General features: G+C 33.1%; 1 protein-coding gene across 9 annotated transcripts in view; it reads right to left on the minus strand.

Moving 5' to 3' along the window:
- Nucleotides 1-11,254: 11,254 nt before the first annotated feature.
- Nucleotides 11,255-26,282, minus strand: part of LOC106624406 (Ig-like and fibronectin type-III domain-containing protein 1) — a 152,942-nt gene continuing 137,914 nt past the window's right edge. For 8 of the 9 annotated variants that reach the window (XM_070111105.1, XM_070111104.1, XM_070111101.1 and 5 more), the window contains 6 exons: nt 25,288-25,480; nt 24,982-25,228; nt 24,210-24,888; nt 23,379-23,620; nt 23,000-23,238; nt 17,542-18,775 (listed from right to left, as the gene is read on the minus strand). In XM_070111105.1, coding sequence (XP_069967206.1) covers nt 18,593-18,775; nt 23,000-23,238; nt 23,379-23,620; nt 24,210-24,888; nt 24,982-25,228; nt 25,288-25,480 — 1,783 coding nt within the window. In that variant the 3' untranslated portion in view covers nt 17,542-18,592. Of the gene's footprint in view, nt 13,275-14,496; nt 14,523-17,541; nt 18,776-22,999; nt 23,239-23,378; nt 23,621-24,209; nt 24,889-24,981; nt 25,229-25,287; nt 25,481-26,282 lie in introns of those variants that run through there. The other variant, XM_036358379.2, reaches the window with a different exon arrangement.

Consider the following 26,282-nt stretch of genomic DNA (forward strand, 5'->3'; position numbering starts at 1 on the left):
AGGTAGTCAAATTTATGCAATTTTGAAGCTAATCATTTTTACTAGTGTGTGTGTGTATATATGTAAAAATTTCCTGTATTGAAACCGACACACAGTGCTCTCATCTGCAATTTTATTTGCTAGCAGGCATAACTCATAGCACTATCTGTAGTATATATATATATATATATATATATATATTAGGGTGAGTCAAAAAAAGCGTATATTTTTTTTCGCTGGCACTCTAAAAAATTGTTTGATGGACACCTCTAAGAAAGTCTCTCCAAGTATGTGCTCCTAATTGTAACGGGAAGGTCCTCTACCTTACAGTTTTCTATGTTTTTATCATAATCAGAAAGACAAATTCATGTATATATATTTCGTTTTATAAATTTTGTGTGAAATTCAATGTTCAAATCATTATTAATTGCGAAACTCATAGTTTCATAGGAAATTGACTGCTCTGTTGTCTTTTATAATTTTTCGATTAAGTTAAGCGTTTACGAGATATCCATTGTCAAAAATCAACGAAAAAAAATTCATTAAAAAAAATATAAAAACAATAGGAGACCATTTTATTAGAATAAACTTTTCTACAAAATCTAAAAAACAATATATATGTATATTCAAGCAGTTTGAAGCGAAAAAAAGTAGAAAATCGTAAGGCGGCGGACTTCTCGTTACAATTAAGAGCTCATACTTTGAGAAACTATTTTAGAGGTGTCTAAGACTCCATTTTTCAGACCTTCCTACTTTTTTTTTTTGACTCACCTTAATATGTACTCGTATGTATATCTAATATAGTATATACATCATACACACACATGATGTATAATACACACACAAATATATGCCTATATCCAATATAATTACACTTATGGTTGCATATTTAAATGAAAGTTCTACATCAATTTGATAATCCTTGGAAAATGCCGTTATTCAAAACTAATAATCGCTTAAATATCTATGTGTGTGTGTGTGAATATTTTTGCAAAAATACGTACGTGTTTAGCAAGTTTGGTAAGTTCGGTTAAAGTTGAATGTATCTGGTGTTGTAGTAAATAAAACTTGTGGATTAACATTTTTGTGTAAAAATAAACCAAATTTCGAAAGTATTTATAATACCTTACAAATTGGTGAGGCAAGACCTGAGGGGTGATATTCACTTGCCAGTCCGAAAAAAGGTTTTTTTGTTTGTGAATTCTTATTTTAATGTGCATTTTACTTAATAAATAAATAAAAACTATCTACGTTTACAGAATTTAATGTGCTTTCATAATCGCCGATGCATTTAAAAAAATTTTGAATTCCCTTGAACCTTTAGCCGAGCTCCACGACGACTTCCAAAATAAGGTGCCTAGGTGGGGAAGATTTTTCTGCTTAAAATTAGTTCAAATCCAAAAACCAAGGTAAAGAGAGTGGCAGTAGAGCAGTGGTAGTAGAGTAGTCAAAATATTAATTTTTGACAAAATGAACTTTGGTAAACTTTACTCTCTCCGTTTCGGCATAGGCAGAATGTACAGTATATTTTTATGGAACTTTTATATGGAAAAATATTTCGCATTGATGACAGAGACACTCTAACTGACGTCTCTTATTAGTTAGCATAGAAAATTGGACGGATTAGAAGGGCATTTTGCACAAGCGTGTATATAAAGACGTCAAAACTCAGCAGAGGTATGATGATTTTGTTCTGTGTGAGCCTATGGAAGACACGGTTGTCATATGCAAATTTGCAGCATATAAAATTGTCATCCACGTATATTTCAACCAACGATAAAAGCAACGAAAAAGGGCATACATATTTTTTAATTTTTTCAACTTCATTATTAATTTTCGGAAAAAAAGTTGCAGCGATTTTAATAAAAATATATTTAATTCTTCACGATAACACACACATATACCCTGACAAAGGCCTGTAATAAAGGAATTCACTTACTTGAAGTGCCCTACGAACAATGGGAAAAAGAGCACTTATAATAGCATAGAGGAGACACTCGTCGCATGCCACTACAGTGTGGCCTCACTTTGCGCTCTTCATTTGCCCACTTCGTGCGCTCTATATGCCGGCGGGGCCACTTTGTCGCTAAGAGGGCTAACGCACATACATACATACATATGAATGTACACATATATAACAACATTCATATTTATAGACAACCAAACGGGGCATGAATCCTTTCGCACACGCGACACACCATGTGGCAACTACTGTCAACCGTCATGTAAGCCCTCGCACACATGCATGTATAAATATGTGTGGCTGTGTGTTGGCGTGCCACTTCAACGCTTCAACACGTTACTCGGTATAAATTCACAATACGAGGCGGAAACTACGCCATATTGTCTGTCCACCATTATTGTCGCACAAACGGAAAAACGTGTTAAAATCCACCTCCGTGTTGTAAATGAGCATTACAGTGGTGGCGCGCTAGCGAAAGGTGTGCCTGAGAGTGAGGTAAGGGTAGTGGCATGTCAGTGTAGTGGCAGCTGTGTGTCACTGCGCTGCTCGTAACGGTAGTGGCAACACGCTGTTCCGGTATTGCTGTCGCTTGTAGGCGTCGACACTGCGAAAATGCAATCAGTGCTGTTGCTGCTTGGTCCATGTGTGTTTTCTTTTCACATTTTGCCAATGCAAGCGAGTATTAATTCTTGTGTGGTAGAATGGGTGTGGAACATAATCAGATATACTTTTTTGCGGCAAAACACGCTTGAAATTAAAGAAAGCTTATTTTTGGAACTTTTTGGCAGCATTCTATGCAAAAATTTCTACACAAAAGCATTACATGTTGTACATAGATTCCACGCATATTTTAAAGATTAAAGCTCTGTATAGAAAGCATATAAAATTTTAAAAAAATATTTCAGCAAACAATAAAAGACATAGTAAATATAATATAAAAGGTACGCAGCTTTAACTTATCCTTAGGCTTAGGCTTAGGCTTATCCTTTACATATGAAAGCGCGAGTGCTTTAGCCGTTTACCGATTATTTCCGTTAAACAATGTAGAAATTAAATCAGTGGAAATAAAGAACCATATACACGATGATGAATAAACCCAACAAAATTTTAGATCTAGTTAAGTAAAAAAGTGGGACAAAGTCTGAAGGATGGATAAGCTTATTCAGGGCGTTGTCAGGGTTCAAGTAATGATGAAAATAAAATCGTCGAAAAGTTGCTTTAAATATCTGTGTGGTTGGTTGGTTGAGAGTTGAGGTTGGATAAACACCTGACTGCAAGGAACTGTAATCAGACCATTTTAGGCTCATTATGTACCCGAGCGAGTCATTGGATATGATAGAATTACAAGTTTTTTCCATCATAGCTGCCCACGTACTATTTGGGTGCTAGCTGAGCAGTGTTAGAAGATATGCCGTCTCAAGTGGCTAAAACTCGCGCATTCGGAGAAGTAATGCCCTAACATTTCATCGTGCTCTCAATTCCCTCCTTTAAGCGAACCCTTTTGGTTTGTAAACCATTGAAACTATTCTAAAGTAGTTTTTTTGGTTTGCCTTATGTTGACAGCATTCCAAGACCCTAGGTTTTCCTTTTCCATTAATTGCTTCAAAAAATTGCACGGGCTGATCGGTCTTGGGTAGCTTATGTTGACTATGTTCCCGTCTACACCCTGTAGTTGATGCTTATTAAGAATAACTCAAGATATTTAATATAGTTTGAGACTTGAGACTAGTTTTAGTCCTTAAAAGAGGTGGATTGAGTTGCGTAATTTTTGGCTTCTTCCAATAAGCATCTCCCTTCTGATTTTTGTTAATAAACAATGAATTTCTCTTTAAGTAGCGACAGCTTTGAAAGCTAAAGCTCTTTAAAATGCGATACATAAACCAAATCGACCGTTGTGGCTGGTCATATCTCAAGATCATTACGAAAGGAAGCGGCTTGATTTCAGCATATCTCACATATTCTAGTTCACATGTTTACAGCTAGAAACTCACTTTCTTTCACTTCTCCGATGTTTGATCATGTACAATTTTTGTCATGTCAAAAGAAGATTTTTGAAAATAATACTTTTTAATGAATAATAATTCGTGAGATAATCATTTACAATATTTTTTATTACCTAACCTCAAAACCAACTATGATAAAATCATGACTTTTCAATTGCTTAAAGTATGCCACAAATATATCCGAGTTAAGCTGAGAAGTTGTCGGTAATCCTGTTATTTCCATCACCTGCTTATAACGGCAATCCAATGTCGGGCTAACACTCACTGACACCTAGAAAGGTGAGACACTCTTTGTATTTATGTATGTCTATTCAATGAACCATCGCACCTGAGTGTTTTTTTCCCGTCATCGTCTACCTCTCCATTATAATCATAGCCATCACTGCGACTCATCATGAGCATCATCAATTCACAATTTCTGCGTTGGCGCCGGCGTCAGTAGCGTTAGTAATGCCGGCAACACATATCAGGGACCGAAAATTTCAACCACGACACTTCCAACAAAACCGCACAGGTTGGCTGGTGTCAAAAAGGTGCGAATGCTGTATGAATTAGGCTAGCGAGAGCAGCATCGTATAATTGAGTGACGATGAGGAAGTTTACGCGTAACGAAATGAACGAAAAACTCTGCAATCCGCAGGGAGCAAGTCACAACGAATGTCATATGCACAGAGGCAGAGGCAGATATTAATGGATATACGTATATACATATGTTTGTATGTGTCTCTGTGTGTATGGAGTTAAACACTATCTAAGCATAAGTGCAAATGCAAACAGCTAAGCACAAATATTCAGGCAAAATGCCAGGAGGCGAGCTAAGAGCACTCAAACACGTCGTCTTGTATGAGCACATATAATACATGTGGAGGGGACAGATATGCTTATGTGTGTGCCTTCATAAAACTACCCCAGAAGAAAATATTAAGCGCTAGTGATAGAGATATTTTGTTAATAGTTTAAATGCTCTGAGTTAAGAGAGATGCTTAAGGAAAGAAAAGCAAGAGGTTTCAACTACTTTACTCCCATTTTTTCGAAGCGAGGTTAGAAAGAATAGACTTAGTCTTGGCTTAGACCTATCTTACCTGACTTATAATTCACTAATAGCTGCTAAATGCTATTGTCAGGTCAGCTTACAAGGCTGATTTTCACGACCAACGTCAAGATGGATCCTACTTGGACAGCTATGAGCAACAAATTGTTTTGCTTTAGATCGAATACCATAGCTCAAAAATTCTCATTGACTATTTTTGGCGACGAAAGCATTCAATACAACGGCTTAAAAAAGGGCTTTAGTGCCTTGGAAGACTTAAGTTGCAAATTTTATACATGAATGCTATCAGCAAGCATCACATCTAGAACAGCTATTCCTAAAACACTTTTATGACATGAGATTAATACTGAGTACCAGCTTGTTTTAACACAATGTTGACATAAATCAGCAGGAAGTTTTTAAGTACACCACAGCCAACCAATCAATCAGGTGTCAGCATCCGCGGTTTAAAACCAATTCATTTCCTACAGGCCTCATTCAATCTGTTTCCTACATAACCTTTTATATATTGCGCTCCATGCGTTCCCATCTCTCCTTACCTTTGCATCGTATATCCTAAGCTAATAGTTATACATGTGTTTGCCTTTTAGATTTGGATTTACTGTACGGCTACCTACCGTTTTCATTGTTGTTGCTTATTTTTTTCCAGTGAAAGCTTAGTGTTTTTTGCTGAAAAAAGTTCATTTCATTCTAAAAATCGTTTGAGTTTTGCATAAAGTTGCTTATCATCGGCTTATGCCGTGTTAGCGTTGGCTTTCTGTCTCTTTGCATACTCACACAAGCGCATTTTGTTGTCCTCTTTTCTAACATAACTAACATGTGTGGTATTTGTTGAGTGGCTTACGGAAAATTATATTTTTGTGTTTGTGTGTGCATGTGTATTTTAAATATTACCTACGGTAAATCTATTATATTTAAAAGGAATGCCATTAAGTGGTGTTTCACAAAGTTGTTTGGAGTATATTTAAAATGTTTAAATTGCTTCTGGAATTAAGTAACGTTTTATTATAGGATTATAAGTACCGGCAACGGATATTACTATTTTTAAATAAATTAATTTTTGAGGTGAAATATTGATTTCTTTAAATTAGTCTCGATATCGAATCTACTAGTTGGCGAGAAGTTTGGGACAAACAAGAGCTATTGATAGAAAACTGAAAATAGACGTTAACTTCGGTTGCTCCGAAGCTGCAATATGCTTCACAAATACAAAATATGCCATACAAGCACTTAGTTTTCATCGGTCAGTTTGTATGGCAGATATATGCTATAGTAGTTCGATCTGAATAATTTCCTCGGAGATTGTACCAATGTTGTAGAAAAAAATCTTTGTTTTATAATCTTTTGCTTCTTGCCCTCTCTTAAGGCGCTCGTGCGCCTACCTTTTCAATCAACTAATCAAACTGCCTATTAAATATTAACTTAAGAGGCACACCTACATAGTGTGTTGGTCTAAAAAAACTAATTTTTGGAAGTTAAAAAATTTAATTTTTTTTTCGAGTTTCACGCGATCTCTGACGGCGCTATAAAAGGCCCCTCTTCAGCTGCAGTAATTTTGGCCTACTTCAAAGATGGAACCTGAAAAAATTGTTCTTTAGAAGTTATCTTCTCAGTAAGAATGTGGTCAAGCTCTTTACGATACTTAAAACTCGAAGTAGGAGAAATCGGGAAGTGACTTGTCTCCTCCTAAGCTATACGGAAGTAAGTTGAGTACTTAAAAGTCTGTGTTCACCTGGGCATTTGCATTCAGTACAATCTCTGAAACCAACATCAATTTTTACCAAAATATGATTGTATCATTGCCGGCCCACAACAAAAATGTGTCATTAAAATTTAACAGCTGATGGTCCAAACTTTTTCCCACATTTTTCATTCAATTTACATTTTGATTGGGCAGCTTTAGTGCCCCTTGCTGATATATACTTCGATTGATGTTATATACACTCTTCGCTTGTGAAATTTTTATAGGCAAAATTTTAATTAAATTTAAGTTAAATAACATTTTAACAGGCAAAAACACACACACATGCACAAACAAGAGATAGCTCAAAATGAGAATGAGAGTGTGTAAAACAGGGCGGCCCACCAGATCCAAAACTGACTGAGGCAGCCGAAAGTGATTAAGAAAGGAAATTTATTACCCAACAAAAATAAGCTGTGGAGAACAACAAAAACAATGTAAGCAGCAGACGTCAAAAAGAAGGCAAGCGTATAAGTAAGTATATGTATATAAAGAGTCTGGAGTGTGTGTGTATGTTGCAAGTTGAAGACTGATAGCGAGGACTGGCAACGCAGCTTGCCGCTATGGTCAAAATGACTGAACAGCGCGGTAAGTGAATCAGGCCATTTGAATAAGCCGCAGCAGCGGCGACGCCGGCTACGGCGGTCACTAAAAGAAAACCAAACACTCGTAATGGGAAATTATGAGGCGGGAAAAACCTCAACCGAGAGTTAATGGCATAAAATGCGCAGCAGCAGCGGCCGTGGCGAGTGGAAACGGTAGTGGAAGTAAATTTAAAGTTTCACATGGAACGAAGTGTATTTGTATGTGTAAGTGAGCTCTTGGCGGAAGTAAGAATGGACCACAAGTACAATTACATACATACATACCAATATATGTGAGTGCTTTCAAGGATCTCAAACGCACGAGTGCCTCTGCGAATAGATACATATAAGTAATACGCGGGTAGTTTTATAAATACTTAGCCTTAAGATCCGAGGGCGCCACTATCGCAAGGGAAATTTTTTACTTTTCGTCAACTTTTCGTTGACAGTATTTCAGTCGAAGAGAACTTGTAAGTTGATCTAGTATGGAAGTGGGATGCTGGCGGATTTAAAGAACAATTAAAGCCAGAAATACCAGTTAGTGAATCGATTTTTGGTTATGGAGGAGATTTCGTGCAGGGAAATCAACAATCGCTTGGATGCTGTATGCGGTGACTAGTCTCGGACGACTGTTTTTTATGAGCCACGACTAGTTGCTCCGATAGCAGCTACCACGGAGAATAACATTTCGAAAGTCAAAAATCTCTGCGTGTATACAGAATGAAAGGTTTCCCAGATGTGATCTACAGCGACTACTGGAAGAAGGACAAAACGGTCGTAGCTTGTAAGGGTTCTACGACAAAATCGACAGTGAATTAAATCAGATCTAGTACAAGAGATGCCAAACGAGTAAATTTTGAAAAATTACAATTTTACGTTGATCCAATCTGGAGGTCATCGGTGTAAATCATACCTTGTAAATTCTAGAAAACAGTGGATATCACTTTTCTGACGCATAGGACGGACAGTCTTTATCTTCTTAGCAGCAGGTTCGCCGTTATCAGGCTAATTCGACAATTTCGATCCAGATTTGACTTCGTGCCGCTACTTTTTTTCTAAACATGTAGAAGTAACTCGCTGTCGCCCAGAAAACGTATTTGTCAGACAGGTTAAAGATGCTGGAGCATCGCCGGGTCAGGTATATCGACCCAATTATAAGACATTTTGCGAAATGAACCGCGATTTTCCAAAGCTTTCAAATTTTGCAGTCTAAGTACTTATCGAACCGCTCTCGTATGCTCGATTTTGTAGCAAAAGGAATAAATGAAGGACACAGCTTAATACAGCCATCAGGCAAAGACGTAGGCTTAACGTAGGCGACAAACATGATTTAGTTGCGCTAACAAGCACAGCAACACGCAAATATGAGGAACATAGGTATAAACATGTATGTGGCATGCCACAATCTCTTTTGATAACAAGTCACGCACACAACCACACACCCGCTACCACTCTTCTCAAATCGCTACCCCGCTCTTTTTAAGCCTCAACAACGTGATAAAATTTATTGACTACCCTGTGGATAGCATGGACAGACAGGAAATTTAATTTTGAGTATGTGGCAGCCATTTAATGGTGATATGTGGTATTTTTATTCCCTTTTTTCAATTATTTATCATGCAGGCATACATTGTTGTCGTTCGCAGTCGTTATGTGACTTGGGTAAAGTGAACGCTAGCAGTGCCACAACTTTGTTGCATTCGGCTTTATTTGCGCTATTGTCATCGGGTGCTTGGCGTTAACTTAGTCGTGTTTATGGTTAACGTGCGGTCAATACAAAAGGTTAAGTGTCAGTTAAAAGGTATACAAGATATTTAAAGGCGCGTAGTCATCGCTTGTATTTGATGACCCACAACACTTAGCCACAAAGTGAGTGCCAAACGGTTGTGTAGTAATGTCATTAAAGTCAGTTCGTTCAGTAGCTTACTTGAAAGATATTTCTTGCATGAGAGCGAAGTTCATAAACGTTCATAGCATACAAGGTTACGACAACCGTTGACGTCATAAAATCAACAACGTCATTCCTACAGTGGGACGAATTTGATTAAGAAAAAAACATTAGTTATATTACTGTTTTTATACTCTTGCAACATTTTGCACAGAGTTTGAAATAGGGTTATTTATATATATATAAATGATCATGTAACTTGGTTAAAAATTTATTGTAATCCATTCATGATTTCGTCAAACAATGAAGATAAAACCTTTCGCTACATTTTTTAATATTGCCAACACCTAAAGGTATTTAGCCGGTTTTGATCTTTGCAAGTTGCAAAAGCATAAAATGTTCAGATACACCCGAACTTAGCCCTTCCTTGGTTGTTGTTCTTTTAAGTTTTATTATTTTCCAAATAATTACCGTCATTAACAAACAAATTAATGTGCAATTTTCAGTGAAGTTTTTACCGACAGACTTATTTACTTGCTTTGAGCTTCTATTACAAAGCATATACACATTAATATATTATATAAACACCCACAGTTGCTTCCGCAATCTACAACGTGTGTGTATACATATTTATCATTTACAGTTCTTTATTTGTATTCACACATATTTGGTTATGGTAAGTCCTTTTGTTTTTACAGTATTTTCAACACTTATAGTTTTTTTATTTTTCTTTTGTGGTCGCAAACGACTTTATTTGTGTATGTTTTTGTAATATTCACTTTTGAACTTTAAAGCTTTTAAAACTCTCTGAAATTGGCGAAGTTGCACGGTCATATACCTATATATATATATACCCATATATGTATATATAGATGATAGTATGTGGCTTCAGTAGATGTTGATGTACTATATACGAAGAAACCCTGTAAGAAAATATAATATAATGCTAGCAAAATGAAAGCGACTAACTTACGATTAGAGCTTTCAGCAAGTATGAGGGACTAGAGCTTTTACCAAGTATGAGAGACTAGTGCTTTCATCCAGTACGAGTGACTACAGCTTTCCCCAAGTATGAGAAGTTAAAGCTTTCATCAAGTACGAGGAACAAGAGCTTTCACTAATCTATGAGGACTACAGCTTTTATTAAGTGTGAGGGCAAGAACTTTCACTAAGTATGAGAAATCAGAGCTTTCACTAAGTATGTAACACAAAATTTATAAAAAAAAATATTTCAAATACTCAAGAAGAAGGTGACCACTTACTGTAGTTACTGACGAGCTATAGTCATCACAATTACTAACTAGTCAGCGATGTTTGTATTCACACACCAGTTTTTTTATAGCATGATATTCCAACTGGGCTTGTATATACCTTCGCATACTTTTATTGTTATTTTAAACGCTTTTACCATGCGCAACTTATGTTGGTAAAACTTTAAAAGAGTTTGTAGTTTCACTTGGTGGCAAATAGTGCGTTAATTGGTGGAGAACAGGCAAGTTAAAGTGTCGATTACAAAGGCAGTATATGAAATCATAAAATATTGTTATTGTATAGTAATCAAGTTAGCTCTACAATTTATCATGTTATTATAATTATAAAAAATCTGAAGTTATAAGTATATTAAATATCAGTAAATTATTTTGAAGATTTAAAAAAAATTACGTTTTAGTTAAAGATAATAAAAATTAATTGTTAAAAAATATTACTGAAAATTTTAACTTTAACTTTCACTCACTTTCTTCATTTTCTCTTAAACCTGAAAATTGAAGTGGAAGGATTACTGGTTCAATTTCTTTAATTTTTTCATCATTTGATCAACTGATCTTCTCCAAATTAAGTGGAATTTGACAGAGTAATGCTGAGTTTTTTTATTTTTGCTTTTTGCAAGGCTCTTACTTTCTAGTAGTATTTCTATATAATATCGGCATCCAGTTCAGTTATATTTCCTATCAAAACTTTAGTATGTTACTCATACGCCCCATCCCACGACTATATGTACTTACCTCATACTCCTCATCCTCACCAATATAGTAGAATGAAAACACTTTGTATGTTTTGCAAATAAAGTTTTACATTTATTATCGTTCGTTGATTTGTACATTTCTAAGCAAATGCTCGTATGACTTCGTAATTGCGCACAGCTGCACGCATATACATATGCATACATTGTAATAGTGTGTGTGTGTAAATTTATAACTAAAATTAAATCGCTTGAAATTCAATTTATTCACACATAAAAGTAAGTAAGCAAAAACTGCAAAACAAGCAAAAACAAAAAGAACATTTGTGTGCATTGCAAGTTAATAAGGTTAACTCACGCGACGACCTTGAATTGTGTGGCAAGCGCTAAGAACAGCAAGAATTACAATTAAATTATAAAATAATATATGAACAGCAGCTACAAGTGCAAAGAGCTCAAATGGCAAAAGCAAAACGTTGGTGACGACAGCTTCCTTTGGTTCGTGGGCGCAGTAGGGTGGGTGGGTTATTTTATTCACTTTATTTGACACTACAAAATATTTTTCTCCATGTATGAGCTGCTTATATTGATAGGAAGATCATCCGCTCTACTCTTTCCTATTGGTCCTTAATTTTGGAACGCAAAATCCTTATCTTAGTATTTATTAATTAAAAAATATTTCTCGTCTCGATATATTGTAGGAAATGGATTTTTCTACAAAAATAGTACAATTTTTTCGTAAGCCTCACCTTGTTAAAGGTAACAGTTACATTTTTTTAGCTATAATTTGGCGTTTCCATGAATTTTTTTATCTAACAAAAAGTTTTCAGAATATAAACTGGAATCATATGTAAAAATTTTTTTTGACCCACCCTCGGGCACATTATTGCCTAAAGGCGGGCTAAAGCAAAATGTTGAAAGAGAATAAAAAAAAACCTGTAATTGAGCAAAGCGGGCAACTTTGTTCCAGTTTCACATTAGGGGTGTACTTAAATGTTGTATTGATTAGAGCTTTTTAACTTTGTGTCAACGCTAGAGTATTCGCTAAATAAAAAAATTAAATATTCTCAAAAATTATTTAAATTTCTTATTAAATTTGCAAAAAAAAAACTCGAAAAATTTAATATTATTGGTAATAACTGTATTGCATTACCGGTAAATAAGAGAAGGAAATCTGTAATTGAGCAAACCAGGAAGATTTGTTTCAGTTTCACATTAGGGGTGTACGTAAATATATTATTGGGTTAATTGAAAACTGTGTGTATGCGCTAACGTAATCGCTTAGAAATATTATAAATTCTCCAAAAAATTTTTTGCAACATTATAGCAAAAAGTTCAACACTTTTTGTAATCAAAGTAAAATAAAAAATTTTTTTAATACCTTAAAAATCAGTAATATGAATAATAACTGGATCACATTGCCGATATGAATAAAATTTAATAGTCTATTTGTGGTATTATGCTTTTTAAGGCCCGTTGTAATTTAAGTTATATATTTTCAGCTAAAAGTCTTAACCTAATCCAATCGAGGAATCTGCCTAAATTCTAAATATTTTAATAAAATACTCCATCAAAGCTATGCAAAGCACTAAACTCCTTGAAACATAGAGTTAGTTAGACCTAGTAGATAGCAAGTGGCGAGTTAACAGGTAACATGCAAAAAATAAAACGCGTTTCAAAAAAGTTTTAAAACACCCCTAATATGTAAAAGTGAAAATTCACCGCTGTTTTGTTCGTTCTTATGGCAGCTGCCAAGCATTAAACCATTGCTAGGTGATTAGCTGTCGTCTCCCATTCATTAACATTCTTTCGCCGCTTTGCTTTCCACCATTCTTATTGTTGCTGTTGTTCATAGGTACTCGTACACCTAATAAGTGCTGCAAAAAAATTGTACATCGCTCGTTTACCACTAACCGAACCACCTTCGCGCATTTGAATTTTGGGCCTACTTTCAAATTTTCATTAGATTTTTAACTGCTCCTCGGCTCGCCCACGATTCGCTTACTTATTGCTGTCGTCTTTTCCTCGACTACGCGCTGCTGTTGCCCACTGCCGAAGCACGCAAGACTAATGGCCATTGGCGCTGGTAATTAAAATTCGTAGGCCTGCAATAAATAAAACAACGAGACCGTGTGAGAAAGTGTGGGCAAGTAGTTGCAAATATGCGTGTGAGAAAGAGAGCGTAAGAGTAAGGCAGAGTGAGGAAGAGTGTGTGAGAGTAATAGAAATACCAATTAAATGAAGTTAACGGTTTTCATGTGGGCGCCGGATGCAAATTTTAAAACAAAAAAAAAAAATAAAAAATACTGTTAATTTATTGAGAATTCACCGACAAACAGCGCAGTGGCATGAGAAGGCATGAAAAATGCTTGATAGAAAAGCAGTGGAGCATAAAAATTTAAAACAGTAATAAATCACAACTTTGCGTTGTTTGGAATTCGCAATAACAAACAATGAACTTGAAGGAAATAAGTGTCAGAAAAATGGTACAAGAGAGGTCAGTGGCCTAATTCGATTATTTATATTATAGTTATCTATTTTTTGCGTTCTCACCACAGTTAAAATTAGCTAATAATATTAAGGGGCATACCAAGGGTATAACCAGTCTAGAAAAAAGGCGTTTATTAGAAATTTATAAAATAAAATTACTGTATCAATTGTATTATGAAGGGTGTTTTTCTTAGACCTGTGGTTGTCAAGTAGAAATAAAGAGCATGTAATATGAACCAATGATTCCCTTTGCCCCTAGTGCATACCAAACAGTGACTTGAGGATGTAATGGCGTCTCAACAATGGCTTGTGGATTATCATCACTCTAAATGCCACAATTTGTTAATTAACGTACCCATTCAACCAAAAGTGAGCTTCATACGTGAAAATAATTTTTTTGTAAAAATCGGGATGGTCTTATACTTGTTGGTCTTGAAGTCTATGCATTATAAAATGGCCAACCAAACTAAATAACAGCTGTTAAATGCACCAACTCCGAAAAAAGTAATACCTCAATGAAAACCACACTTCTAAAAAAAGACACCCATTATAATAATTTTTTTTTTAATAAATATTTTGATTTTTGAACTAAGTAGCCACTGTATATTAAAGAAGCTATTTGAGATATGTTTTCAAAATTTTTGTATTTTATTTTCAAAGGTACAACTCATCGAAAAATAAAAAAAATTGTTTATTGCAATTTAACGCTTCGTGTGCCCTTTAACAATCTAAACTTAAGTGTTTTTTATACAATTTTTCTTACTTTTAATTATCTGACATTCAAATATAAATACACCAAAATTTAAAAAATTTTATATAAATTATTTTTGAACTTACCCACTGTACTTTAACTCGTAAAGCGTCTATATATTCAATTCCATACGAAAGCATGACACAAAAGAACAAATACAACATATGTATATCAGTTGCGTTATACAAATAAATAAAGTAATACACATACATATTTCTACTTGTTAAAAATATCAAGCTCTTAGAACAACTCAAGCTTACTCGTTTCAAACACATATTTACTTACTTGGGAATTTCGCAAAAATATTTTTAACTTAAGTTGGTTTTATTCTAAGTTAAATTGAAATAAGTAGGTCCTGTAAGGGAATCCGTTTTATTTGTGAAGGGTATTCTAGTTACAGTGCAAGCGAAGTTAACGTTTTTATTGTTTTGTTATTTATTTAAATGTGTCTATTCAACACGTCTACTAACTCGCGGGATTAGTAGGCATGAACGCGAAAACAAATTATTTGCTGAAACTCAGTGATATCAAAACAAATTGAAACAGCTGAAATTTATACAAATGCTTATAAAGTCATACAATGAAGCATAAAATGCAATTTATTTGTATGTACTTTATATACTTGTATTTGTCAGATTGTATATACCAGTTGTCAGCTGTTAGAAAAAGTCAGACTAAATTAATTACAAAATCCTAGAGATAACATTATTTGAGAGTCGTTGTCATTCACTAAGCTGCAGATTTGCAACAAATACTGCTTTTTATTTTTGTAATTTTTTTTTGTTTGGAATGTGTATGAATCGTGTTTGCGTGTGTGAGTATGTGTTGTATTCAAATAAATATTCTACTTGCCATAGATCGATTTTTTGATACGATATCACTGTTTGCCTACATAATGAAATCAGTTTTGCCAAAACGTAAAAAATTATGCAGATTTTGCTCAAATTAAATATCAGATAATACGCTGATTTAGTGATTTGTCGGATGTGTATTTGAAATGAATTTTATATGAATATTGTAGCGATTTCTTTATTCTATGGTGAAATTTTATTTAATTCACGTGTGTTACAAATAAGGTTATGTTACTGTATGAAATATATTATAGCGTGCCATTATATTAATTCATTCCACTTTTTAAATTAATCAAAAATAAATTCAAATAATTGAAGCTCTCATAGAATTTTGAGTTGTTTGTTTACTCTACTTTTTTATGTCTTTATCATCAATTTGTCTGCTGCTGTCTAAGCCATTTGTTAAGAATCATTTGGCTAGCTGCCAAAGAGTCTAGTTTTCCTTTCAGCTGCCATTTAACGGTCCTTGTGTGCATAACAGTGTGGCTGGCAGCATTAGTTGGCATTAAATTGTAATTTTAAAACGAAATCACAAACACACAGCCAAACATACGAGCTAAATATCTAATAATAAAAAAAAACTAAAAATTTTGATTTTGTAAGAAAAATTGTATGGCATATTATAAAAAGACTGCTCTAACGTTATGAAGAGTTTCAAGTTGGATAGTTTCCCGCAGGGTGATCTACATGGTAAAATGTATTCATGGTTGTAAAGACATGGATAGAGTAATCCATTTTCGACAGCCTTTCGCAAAGTTAACATGTTTTACACCTTTTTTATATAAATTTATGCATGTACTTAACTGAAAGTCAGAACAACAAATATGCCTGATTGAAGAAAATATTTTTTTTTTCAATATTATTTTCCTTAAAAAATTTATTTGGGGTGGTAAAAATATTTTTTTAGATTTCAATCCGGTAGTAGAAATAAGTTTTATACCAATCATTTTATAAAAGTATTGCATAATTTGTACTATGAAATATATACTTTTATAAACAATTAGAAAATTAAATATTTAAATCGAAAAAATTTGTAAAAAGCATATATTTCCAATAATTATTTAAAAAAGAAAAGTAAAATAACTGAAACTGAAAATTAAAATCCACAATTTTTTCAAAGCTTTTTGCACGATTTAAAAATTTTAAGCTAAAAAAAAATTCAAAGATAAAAATTTACACTATTTTTTTAAGAAGAATTTTTCAAAGATAAAAATTTACACTTTTTTTTTTTAAGAATATATTTTAAAAATTTAATAAATAACAAAATGTTATTAACAAAATATTTCCAAAGGCTTTGCCTTCGTGGCCTTTGTATTTAAGAACTTAATTTGAAAAAAAACTTTTATATTATATTAAAAAACTGAATCTGAATTAAAAAATATATTTTAAAAAATTATTTTGAAATCTAAAATAGATAATAAAAATTTTTAGTAATATTTTTTTAGAAACATTTGTTAAAAATTATTGCGTAAAAAAAGTAGTAAATAAAAAATGTAATTTATAAACTTTTGCAAAGTTTTTAACACGTAGCGCTTTTTTATAAAAACAAAAGTTGACTATTTATATTTTATTAAAAAAAGTAAGTATAACGAAATTACGTTTTAACAAATATAAATTTTTAATAAAAATAAAAAAAAATTGCAACATTTTCTTTTAAAGGATATTTTTCGAAAAATTATTAAAAAAAATATTAATAAATTTGAATATTAATTTTACCACTTTTTTAGAAAAATATTAAGTTATAAAATAAAAAAAATTTTAATTAATATTTTTCAAAATTAAATAATAAAAAATTAAGAAATAAAAAATGGTGATTAAAAAAACCTGCTCAGTTTTTACCACAAAGCGACTTATTTATAGAAAAATTTCGGAATTTGTAATTTATTAAAAAATTTGAATGTAACAAAAGTTTATTATAATTTTTTTTTTGAAAATTTGTTATTAAAAAATTTAAAATAAATTTTTATTCATTTGAAAATATTAAAGATTTACTAATTTTAATAAAACATCTTGTTTCTAAGCAGCGTTATACGAATATGTTGTTTTCTATGATTCTGTGATTGAAATGATTGAAAAATTATTTTAAATAATTTGCAAAAATTACACTAATTTCATTGATTTTTCTTAGGATCTGTAATGATTTTGAATAACCAATTTTTAGCTTTAATTACGCTGAGGTCTAAACAAAACCTGAAAATTAAGATAATGTAAAATGGCTTACATAACATTAATTTGATTTAAGCGTCTTTAAGTATATATTAGGAAGCAAACTACAGTTACTTTATGTTTTTGTTTTTCATCTTTTTTTGGTTTAGTTTTTAATTTAAATTTAGTAGCTAGAAATATACAATACATAATAGATAATAGGTAGTAATACATTAAAGCAAATACGCATGGATGCACATAAACGATATATAATTAATATTACAGTAATATTTTTATATTTTCATTTACTTTACTTTATACATAGTACGTTCGTAAAAGCAGCTGACAAGCTTACACACGAGCGCATAAATGTCTGTCGCAATTCGTGATCGGTGTGCTTATGCGCGCTACTAACGTGTACAACAACAAATAATACACTTGCTACTTAATCTAGGGATTAAATCAACTTTATGCACGCGACTTAAATTATGAGTGAGATTTTTTTTAACTTTTTATGCATTATTTGTAATTTTTTTAAACTAAGCTACATATCGTTTTATTTTATTTCTTTTATTTTTATTTTTATTTTTTCTTTTTTGCTGTTTTTGAAATTTTTATACTTTAAGTTTAAATTACGTTGTAACTCACAATTTTTTGTAGCGATTAATGCTTACTCACTATTTTTTTTATTATAATTTCTCACTTCGTTTTTTGTTTTTTTTTTGGAATTTTTCTTCTCACGCGCTTCTCTACATAGCATATATTTAAAAAGTTACGTATACGCCTAAGTGTGCTAGCGTCATACAAATATAAATACAAATACCAACAGCTGCTAGCTACGATTTTTTGTAGCAGTGTGCGTGTGCGTTTTTGTGTGTATGTGTGTGACTTGAGCTTGTCTGCTTGACACACACATATATACGTTTTTGTGCGTTTGTATGTGTGTCATTGTTATATTTTTTATGTGTGTTGGCTAACTGTTGCTTGTACCGTTAGCTAAGCAACTTTTTTCATCTTACTTTTTGCCAATTTGTTTTTGTTTAGTTCACTTCAACTATTTTTTTTTGTTTATGGGAGCGTTTGTTGTGTATATAAGCATTTTTTTATGTTAGTGTGTATATTTGTGTGTGTGTGCGCGCGCTTGTTTGTGTTTGTGTTTTTGAGTTTTATTGCACATGTTTGGCATTTATGGCACAAGTTTCTTGAATCCAGCACCTTCTTGGCCAAGTTTGAGCTCTTCGTAAATTGTCGGATTTACTTCGTTGCATTGTGTGTGCGCGTCCGCGTTCGCATCGTTGACGATGCCATCACGTTGCGCCGACTGGGCGGTGGTGCCGGCGTGGGTGATGGCCGATGTCACTGTGGGTAGCTGCACGTATATATATATGTATGTGACAGATTTTTTTATTTTTATTGTAAAATAGAAAAAAAAGCGCAAAAATGAGAAAAAATAAGAAAAGAATGAAAAGGAAAAACACAACCATTGATTTTTGTATGTATGTGTGCATTCACCGAGCAGCATTAACGGCAGCGAGGCGCGTAAAAGCCAGCGGCAAAATGGAAGAAAGCGCGGCAGATGGATTATGAAAACAAATATTAAAAGTAAGCGCATTGAATGGCAACGGTACAATGGCAGAGCATTTGCGGTCGGTGAATGTCAATAGGGGTACAGTGCGCGAAAGGAAAAAGCATAAAAAATTGAATGGAAATATGAAAGATTAAAAATAGCGTAGTATGAAAGAAAATATTATATGATCGGCGACGTAAGCGCATTGTTGTTGTCATTTCGTTGGAAAAAATGATTGACGTTGCAATTTTCACCAGCCATTGTTATTGTTGAAAAACCATTGTTTCAGTTTTGTGTGCAAATGTTGCCATTCAGTTTGATAAAGAAATTGTTATTGTTCACAACACGTTTTTAATTTTCAATTATGGGAAATGTTGGCAGTAAAAATGTGTAATATTGTTGTTGAATGCGTTGTATGTTAATACAATTTAATTTTTAGTTTGATATTTTTTTGCGATAGAAATTATATAAATTTTTTTAAATTAATAGTTTTTCATAATTTTGTGTATAAACAAATATGAAAAATAATAAAAATAAAATATAAATATAAAATAAATATAATTTTTTTAAATTATAAAGTTTTATTGAATTCATTATTATTTTTTTTTTTTGATATGTTTTTAATATTTTTTGTTTAATTTTTTATATATTTTATTAGGTTAAAATTTTATTATTTTTAATTAGTTTAAATTTTTTTTGTTATTGTGTTTTTTGAATATTTAAATTTTAACAATTTTTGAATTTGTTATATTTTGTAATTATTTTAATTTTTTTTTATTATAATTTTTTTTGAATTATTAAATTTTTTATTTATTATTTTTCAAGTTTTAAAATTTGTTGTTTTAATTTTTTATAGTTTTAATATTGGTATTGGTGGTTTTTGTAATTTTTCACGAATTTCCCCATAATTTCAATTTTTATATGCGCACATAGGTGTCAAAGCGCGATTTTTTGTAGATTTTAGGATTTTATTTGTGTCGCCAATTCATTTTCATCGATGAAAAATGTTGTTGTAGTACCACACAGTTCGTTTTTCGTCCGTCCAGAAGGCGATTTTAGCCATACATATACAAATACACACAATCAAGGGATTGGGTGGCCATAACAAAAGCAGCAGCAGTCGTTTTTAGTAGTGGTAGTTGTTGTTATTGTTGTTGTATAAATAGCGGCATACAATAAATTGCAATAGAACGAATATGGGAAGACATTGTCATTTCATTGGCCAAACCAGGCAAACAAAAACACGGAACACGAAAGTAAGTAAGAAAAACGGGAGGAAAAAGAAAGAACAGAAAAAATATATTAAAATTTGTTAAATTGAAGTATTTATACAAATACAAAAAGACATTGCAAATACTTAAACACACAAACATATATATAAAAAAGAAAGAAATATTCAAAGTGGATTAAAAAATGCAAAACCCAAAAAAACAACTCTCCAATGCGCAAATACGCATACATAAACACACTCACACACACATGCATACAAAAAAAGAGGTGAGAAAGGTGGCATACATGCAAGCTAAGTTGGGTCGTATACTTTTAAAGCAAACTGTCTGCCAATCACTACCAAAAATGGTGCGAGTTTAAATACATTTTATTATTTCGAAAATTGTGTGGCAGAAATTTTGGTTGTTAAAATATATAAATTATTTATTAAACTTTTTTTTTTAAATATACAAAAATTTAGATGTTAAAATATATAAATATTTTTATTGAAAAAATTTGGTAAAAATATCTAAAAAATTTAATATTAAAAAAAAAAATGTTTTAAAATAATATTTAAAAACATTAAGTAAAATTAAAGGCAGGCATCATATGAAATAAAAGCTTCTGTGGTAGGTGGAATAAAATTAAACATAATTTGATTACGTTTTTTTACGCTGTAGCGCCTCAATGCGTACTATACGTTTTGAAAAATTATATATTGTTATGTATTGGGATCATTCAGAATTGAAATAAATTAATTTGAAATTTAATTCAAATTGCATTAACTATTCAATTGTTCCACACAAGCTAATCTTTCATACGATTATAGACTTATGCTAAAATGTTAAGAACAGAAGTAAGATTTTTATAGAAAAAAATACATGCTTAATTAAAAAATATTTTTTCTATTACAAATTTAAAAATTACAATAAAATTTTAAACAAATTAATAAGAAAAATTCAAAAATAAAATTTATAAAAAAGGTACCCAAAATATTTCGTTAGTATATGTTAAACAAATATTTGTTTTTCTATTTTCTGAAATGTTTGAACGAAATAAAATATTAAAAAAAAATTTTTTTTTCAAAACCTATATTAATTTTTCACTTCACTTATTATTATTTTTTATAAAAGGTTTTTTTCGAGAAAAGATCAGACTTTGACTCGGAATAGTATCTGTCATAAGGTGCCCATATTTGCACGTTTTCTTGGGAACTTACGTACTGAAATTATTATTTCAAATTTCGGAGGAAAAAATTACTTTTTATTTAGGACACAAACTATAGAAAAGAATTGTTTTGGAGCAATACCCAGCATTTGGATGATTTGTGTATTCAGCGATATACAAGTATTCCGTTATTCTTTCAAGTTTTTATATTTTTTTCCAAAGATTATATTTTCGAGTTTTTAAACAAAAGGTTTTCACTTGTTAAGTCTGAAATTTAATATATTTTGAATTTCATAAATTTGTTAAAAAATTGACTACTTGAACTGTACATTTTAATACCATATTTTAAATTTTGTTTTCCATATTTAACCTACAAACCTAGAAAAAAAACCTTAAAAAATTTAATTTTTGTATTTTTCTAGACCACCTTAGTACAGTTTTGGATAAGCACAACTCAACCCTAATGCTACCGAAAAGCTTTATATTCCAGGTCAACACCGGACTGCTTTATAGCAGCTGCCAATATTCATACGGTTATATATGTAAACACATACATACAAACAACACAAATCCACAAACACATAAAAATGTATGCTTCCGCTTTATACACATGCATACACACATACATACATACATGTCATGTGTGCTTGTGCGTGTGCGTGGCATCAATGCAATATGTCCAGGTGGCGTTTATTCCTGCTGTAAGTTATGTAAATGGGCTTAAGCGGCCAGTTAAGCTGCTGCAGCTGCAGCTTTAGCATTTACGCAAACAAAGTCAAATATTGCAGTTGGGAATTATTCAGTGGGGGATTTGCGCAATTTTTTCAACTCTTTTCTCTTCGCTACTCTGTTTTTTTGTTTTTACGATTTTAATAAATGTAAAACGAGGTTTGAGCTTACACACTTCATCGGTTGTTTTGTTTTTGCATTTACTTTACTTTGGTTGCATACGTCAAGTAGAAATGTTGCATAGTATTTAATTTGGGGATTTGGAAATAAATATTAATTGCGTGTTGCAAGAAAAGAGTGATGGATTTGCTTAAAGTCTTTACAAAAATTTATAATTTTTGAATACTGAAGTATACTAAAAGTAAAATATTTATTGGAAAGGAGTATTTTTTAAGCAAACTAAAAACTGTTCAGAAGTAGTCCCAAATTAATCAACTGGTGTGATTCGAGTGGAAATTTTCCGATACCGAACATTTCATTATTTAGAACCATTTCCAACTTCTTCTTAAAGAAGCTAGATTTTCATTAATCTTACTGAAATTACATTTATTTCTCCAGCTTTCACTAATTTATTGCTCGCTATACAGTTGCTTACTCTAAAGATGAGTTTGTGAGTTTTCAGAATTTCAAACTTTTTCGAAATTTTTACTTTTTTTACTATCAAAATTTCCAAATATCCTCTTATTCAGGTATATTTTGTTCACAATTTCAAATTTATTTCGACACGAAATTGCCTTTCCCCTCAATTAACTTGCTTATATGCCATAAACTCTTCACCGTAACCGACCATAACCTCAAACAATTATCCACTTTCAAAACCAGCACACACGCATATGGATACATACAATACGCAATATACCTAATATACAACTACAAACATATATAAGGTAGCATAATTTAATTCCCGTTGCCCGCACTCACCTGAACTTGCTCCAGACCGCGTGTATATGTTGGATTTTCGAAAGCCACACCATTACCAGCCTTACCGTTACGTGCGCGATGACGCCGATAAAACACAATGGCCGCTGCTGCTAATAGCACAGCCAAAATGCTGGCCACAATGCCACTGATGGTGCCGACAGCATTTGAATATGTTGTCGCTGAGGTGACATGATGATCGCCGAGCGTGAATTTGACTGGTTCGGTGAGAATGCTGGCGCCTGAAACCAAAATTTAATATTGGTGATTTATTGAAATTGGTGTTGTTATTGCTATAGCGCACTATATTTGTTATTTTTATATACAAATTATTTTTTTTTTATATACGTATATTTTATTTAATAGTCGCATGCAAACTCACCAAATGCATTGCCAGCTTTCACCACCAGCTCATAGAGCACATCCTTCTTCAAACCATTTATATTCACTGTGGTCTCCTTCACATCGATACGCCTGATTTCGGTGTTATTTTGTAGGGTTGTTGAATTGTAGGTCATGCCGTCACCGCTGGACTCAGTCGTGTCGCCTGCAAGTATGGCTGCCTCATGGTAGAATATCCGATAACCTTCCACCACATTGGGGTTCTTTTGTGGTGGATCCCATCTATGAAATGAAAGAAGAATTTTTAAGGGGCGCTTAATATTTTTGAAAGGTTTTTGAGTGAGATGCAAAAGTAATTGTTCGCAAGACAGTCGGGCCTATGAGACCCAACGGACTGCTCAAGAACTGCCAACTCGACAATTTTCCTAACAATTCTTTGTGGAATGCTTATGCCATTACCCATCTTTTACCTATACAGTTTTCTATGGCGTTTTAAATATTTTATTTCGGACTGGATTATTAGTTTATAGTAAATCCTATCAAAAATGCATTCAGAAAAGTATGTTAAAATTTATTGAAATATATATCCTCGAGCTTTTCCAAATTTAACCATATGAGTTATTAGGCAAAAACTCTTTCTATAAATGAAATATAAATAGAATAATTCAGAACCGAATATATTCCCTGAAAATTTCTCAAAAGGACGTCGAAGATAAGATTGATTAAAAATTAGCCCAAATTTTATCTCTTGAATTGATCCTTTCTCTGATCCCTTCTGATCATTCTCTTTCTTCTTTCTCCTCTCTGATATTTCTCCGATTGTAACCACCTCTCGACTTCACTAAATATCCCACATCATTAAACTACTCACCTAATCATCACCTCATTGTTCGACATAACGCTGACGGCAATATTCTCCGGTGGTCCTGGCAGTTTGTCCCTATTCATTTCAAAGCAGCCAACAATTGTGCGTGAGTATTGCAAACTACAGACCTCCTTCGCACGCACCGAATCACCGCGACACCAATTCAAGCACTTTCTCGGCACATTCGCATCCGCACAACAGCTGCGATGATCCGAACCGTCCGCTGCGCATTTCATCAGCTTGTCAAAGTCCACAATACACTCGGGCTTGTCGGCGATCGCTTCAATGTCGACGTAATAACTGCAAGCGGCACGGCAGGCCATGGATACATTCATTTGACGACAACATTCGGAGACATTACGTCCCAGCGCGGGTGTAGTGCGTATACGCACCGAAACCGCCGACGTCGCTGAGCCGAAAGCATTTTCCGCATGACAAAAATAGTCGCCCACATCCGTCGCCAACATTTTATTGATGCGCAACGACATTGTGTAGAGATTTGTATGCGACTCATTCATTTTGGTCGAGATATCGAAGTGACCACCCTGTATGACGGGCACGCGGCCATCATGATCACGCCAGAAGATGGTCTTTGGTGTCGGTTTCGCATCGACTGTGCAGCGCAGCTCGACCTCATCGCCCAACGAGGCAACAGTGATACCGGCGGCGGTAATTTTTGGTGCATCTGCAAAAGAAGAAAGGTTTGGAAAATAGACGAATTAGTGTCAGCTGCAGATTTAGTTACACAAAACTCAGTCTTAAGTCATCAAGTACTCACAGCAAATATTGACTCGTCTTGTGGCCTGCATAGGCACACCATAACCATTGTCTGCATAACAGGATATATGCTCCATGTCCGCAGTGACATTGTGTATGACTGTAACCATATGTCTTGATGTGTCCTGACGCACCAAATGTCCACCGACGTAGAGTGAAATGGTTGGCGCAGGATTACCCAAAGCTAAGCACAGTATAGTCATCGAGCCACCTTCGGGTATATTATCCGCTGGGTGTACGGTTGGCGGCTGTGAAAATAAAAAAAATTTAAGCATGCAAATACTTATTTTCAACATTTCTGACTTACATCAACGAATGCCGGCAATGCCGGATCGGTCCATGCCACCAGCGTCTCAGAGGGTAAAGATGTCGCATGTTCACCGATTGCTTCGACGTAGAGTATGTGTTGTGAGCTGGGTTTCAGATTGCTCATACGCAGCCATGCTACTTTTGTTTCGATTTTGTTGAACTTCTCCGATTTCATGGGTTTGTGGTAGACTCTGAGGCAGAAGAAGGAAATGAAGAATATTCGCATATTAATAAATATTTACTACAATAAAAGGTATTGAAATATAAATAATTTTTTATCTGTTCCAGAGATCTGTTAAAACAAGAATTGGCATGGCGGATTTAGACACAGTACAGCTTTGGTAGGCAAACTCTATCTATTTATAAGGTTAACAATTAGTATCACTACATTAGTCAATTAGAGGCAACGTCGAAGCTGATCACTTTAGAGTTGGAGTCTAGGAATATTATATATATTATATCATCCGGCAAGATAATAAAGTCGATAATAGGTGAAAAACGATAACTTGATTGCAACCCCAGTGCTACTATACTAAAACAGTAAAAGTAAAGCCAACAGAGATATACGGAATCTGATGGAAAGTATTTGAACTTCAAGACTTATTTAGATAACATAGGTGGTTAATTAAAATAGATGCATCTCGAAATATAAGTTCAAACTGCTCCAAACTCAGTAAGAAGTAATAAGTTGAGATGATGCATAGCTGTTATTCTCGATGCTATCATGAATTTCATGCCTATTGGAGTCTGAGTTATTGTATCTGGGGTATAATTGTGATATAAAAGCTATAAGGTAGACTTCAAGATAGGGTTGATACCAAGGATAGTAGTTCAATTCTTAAAATCAATGGTTGAAAATCAGTTTCAGTGAAATCCAACTTAAACTCTTCATTTCTCCAAGTGTTAATCTTGTTTTATATATCTAAAGTATTTTCTCATTTACATAATACATTACGCTAATAAAATATACACTTTTCGATATGATATTCTACT

The sequence above is a fragment of the Bactrocera oleae genome, chromosome 6 (assembly GCF_042242935.1).
Source record: "Bactrocera oleae isolate idBacOlea1 chromosome 6, idBacOlea1, whole genome shotgun sequence".
Classification (NCBI taxonomy): domain Eukaryota; kingdom Metazoa; phylum Arthropoda; class Insecta; order Diptera; family Tephritidae; genus Bactrocera; species Bactrocera oleae.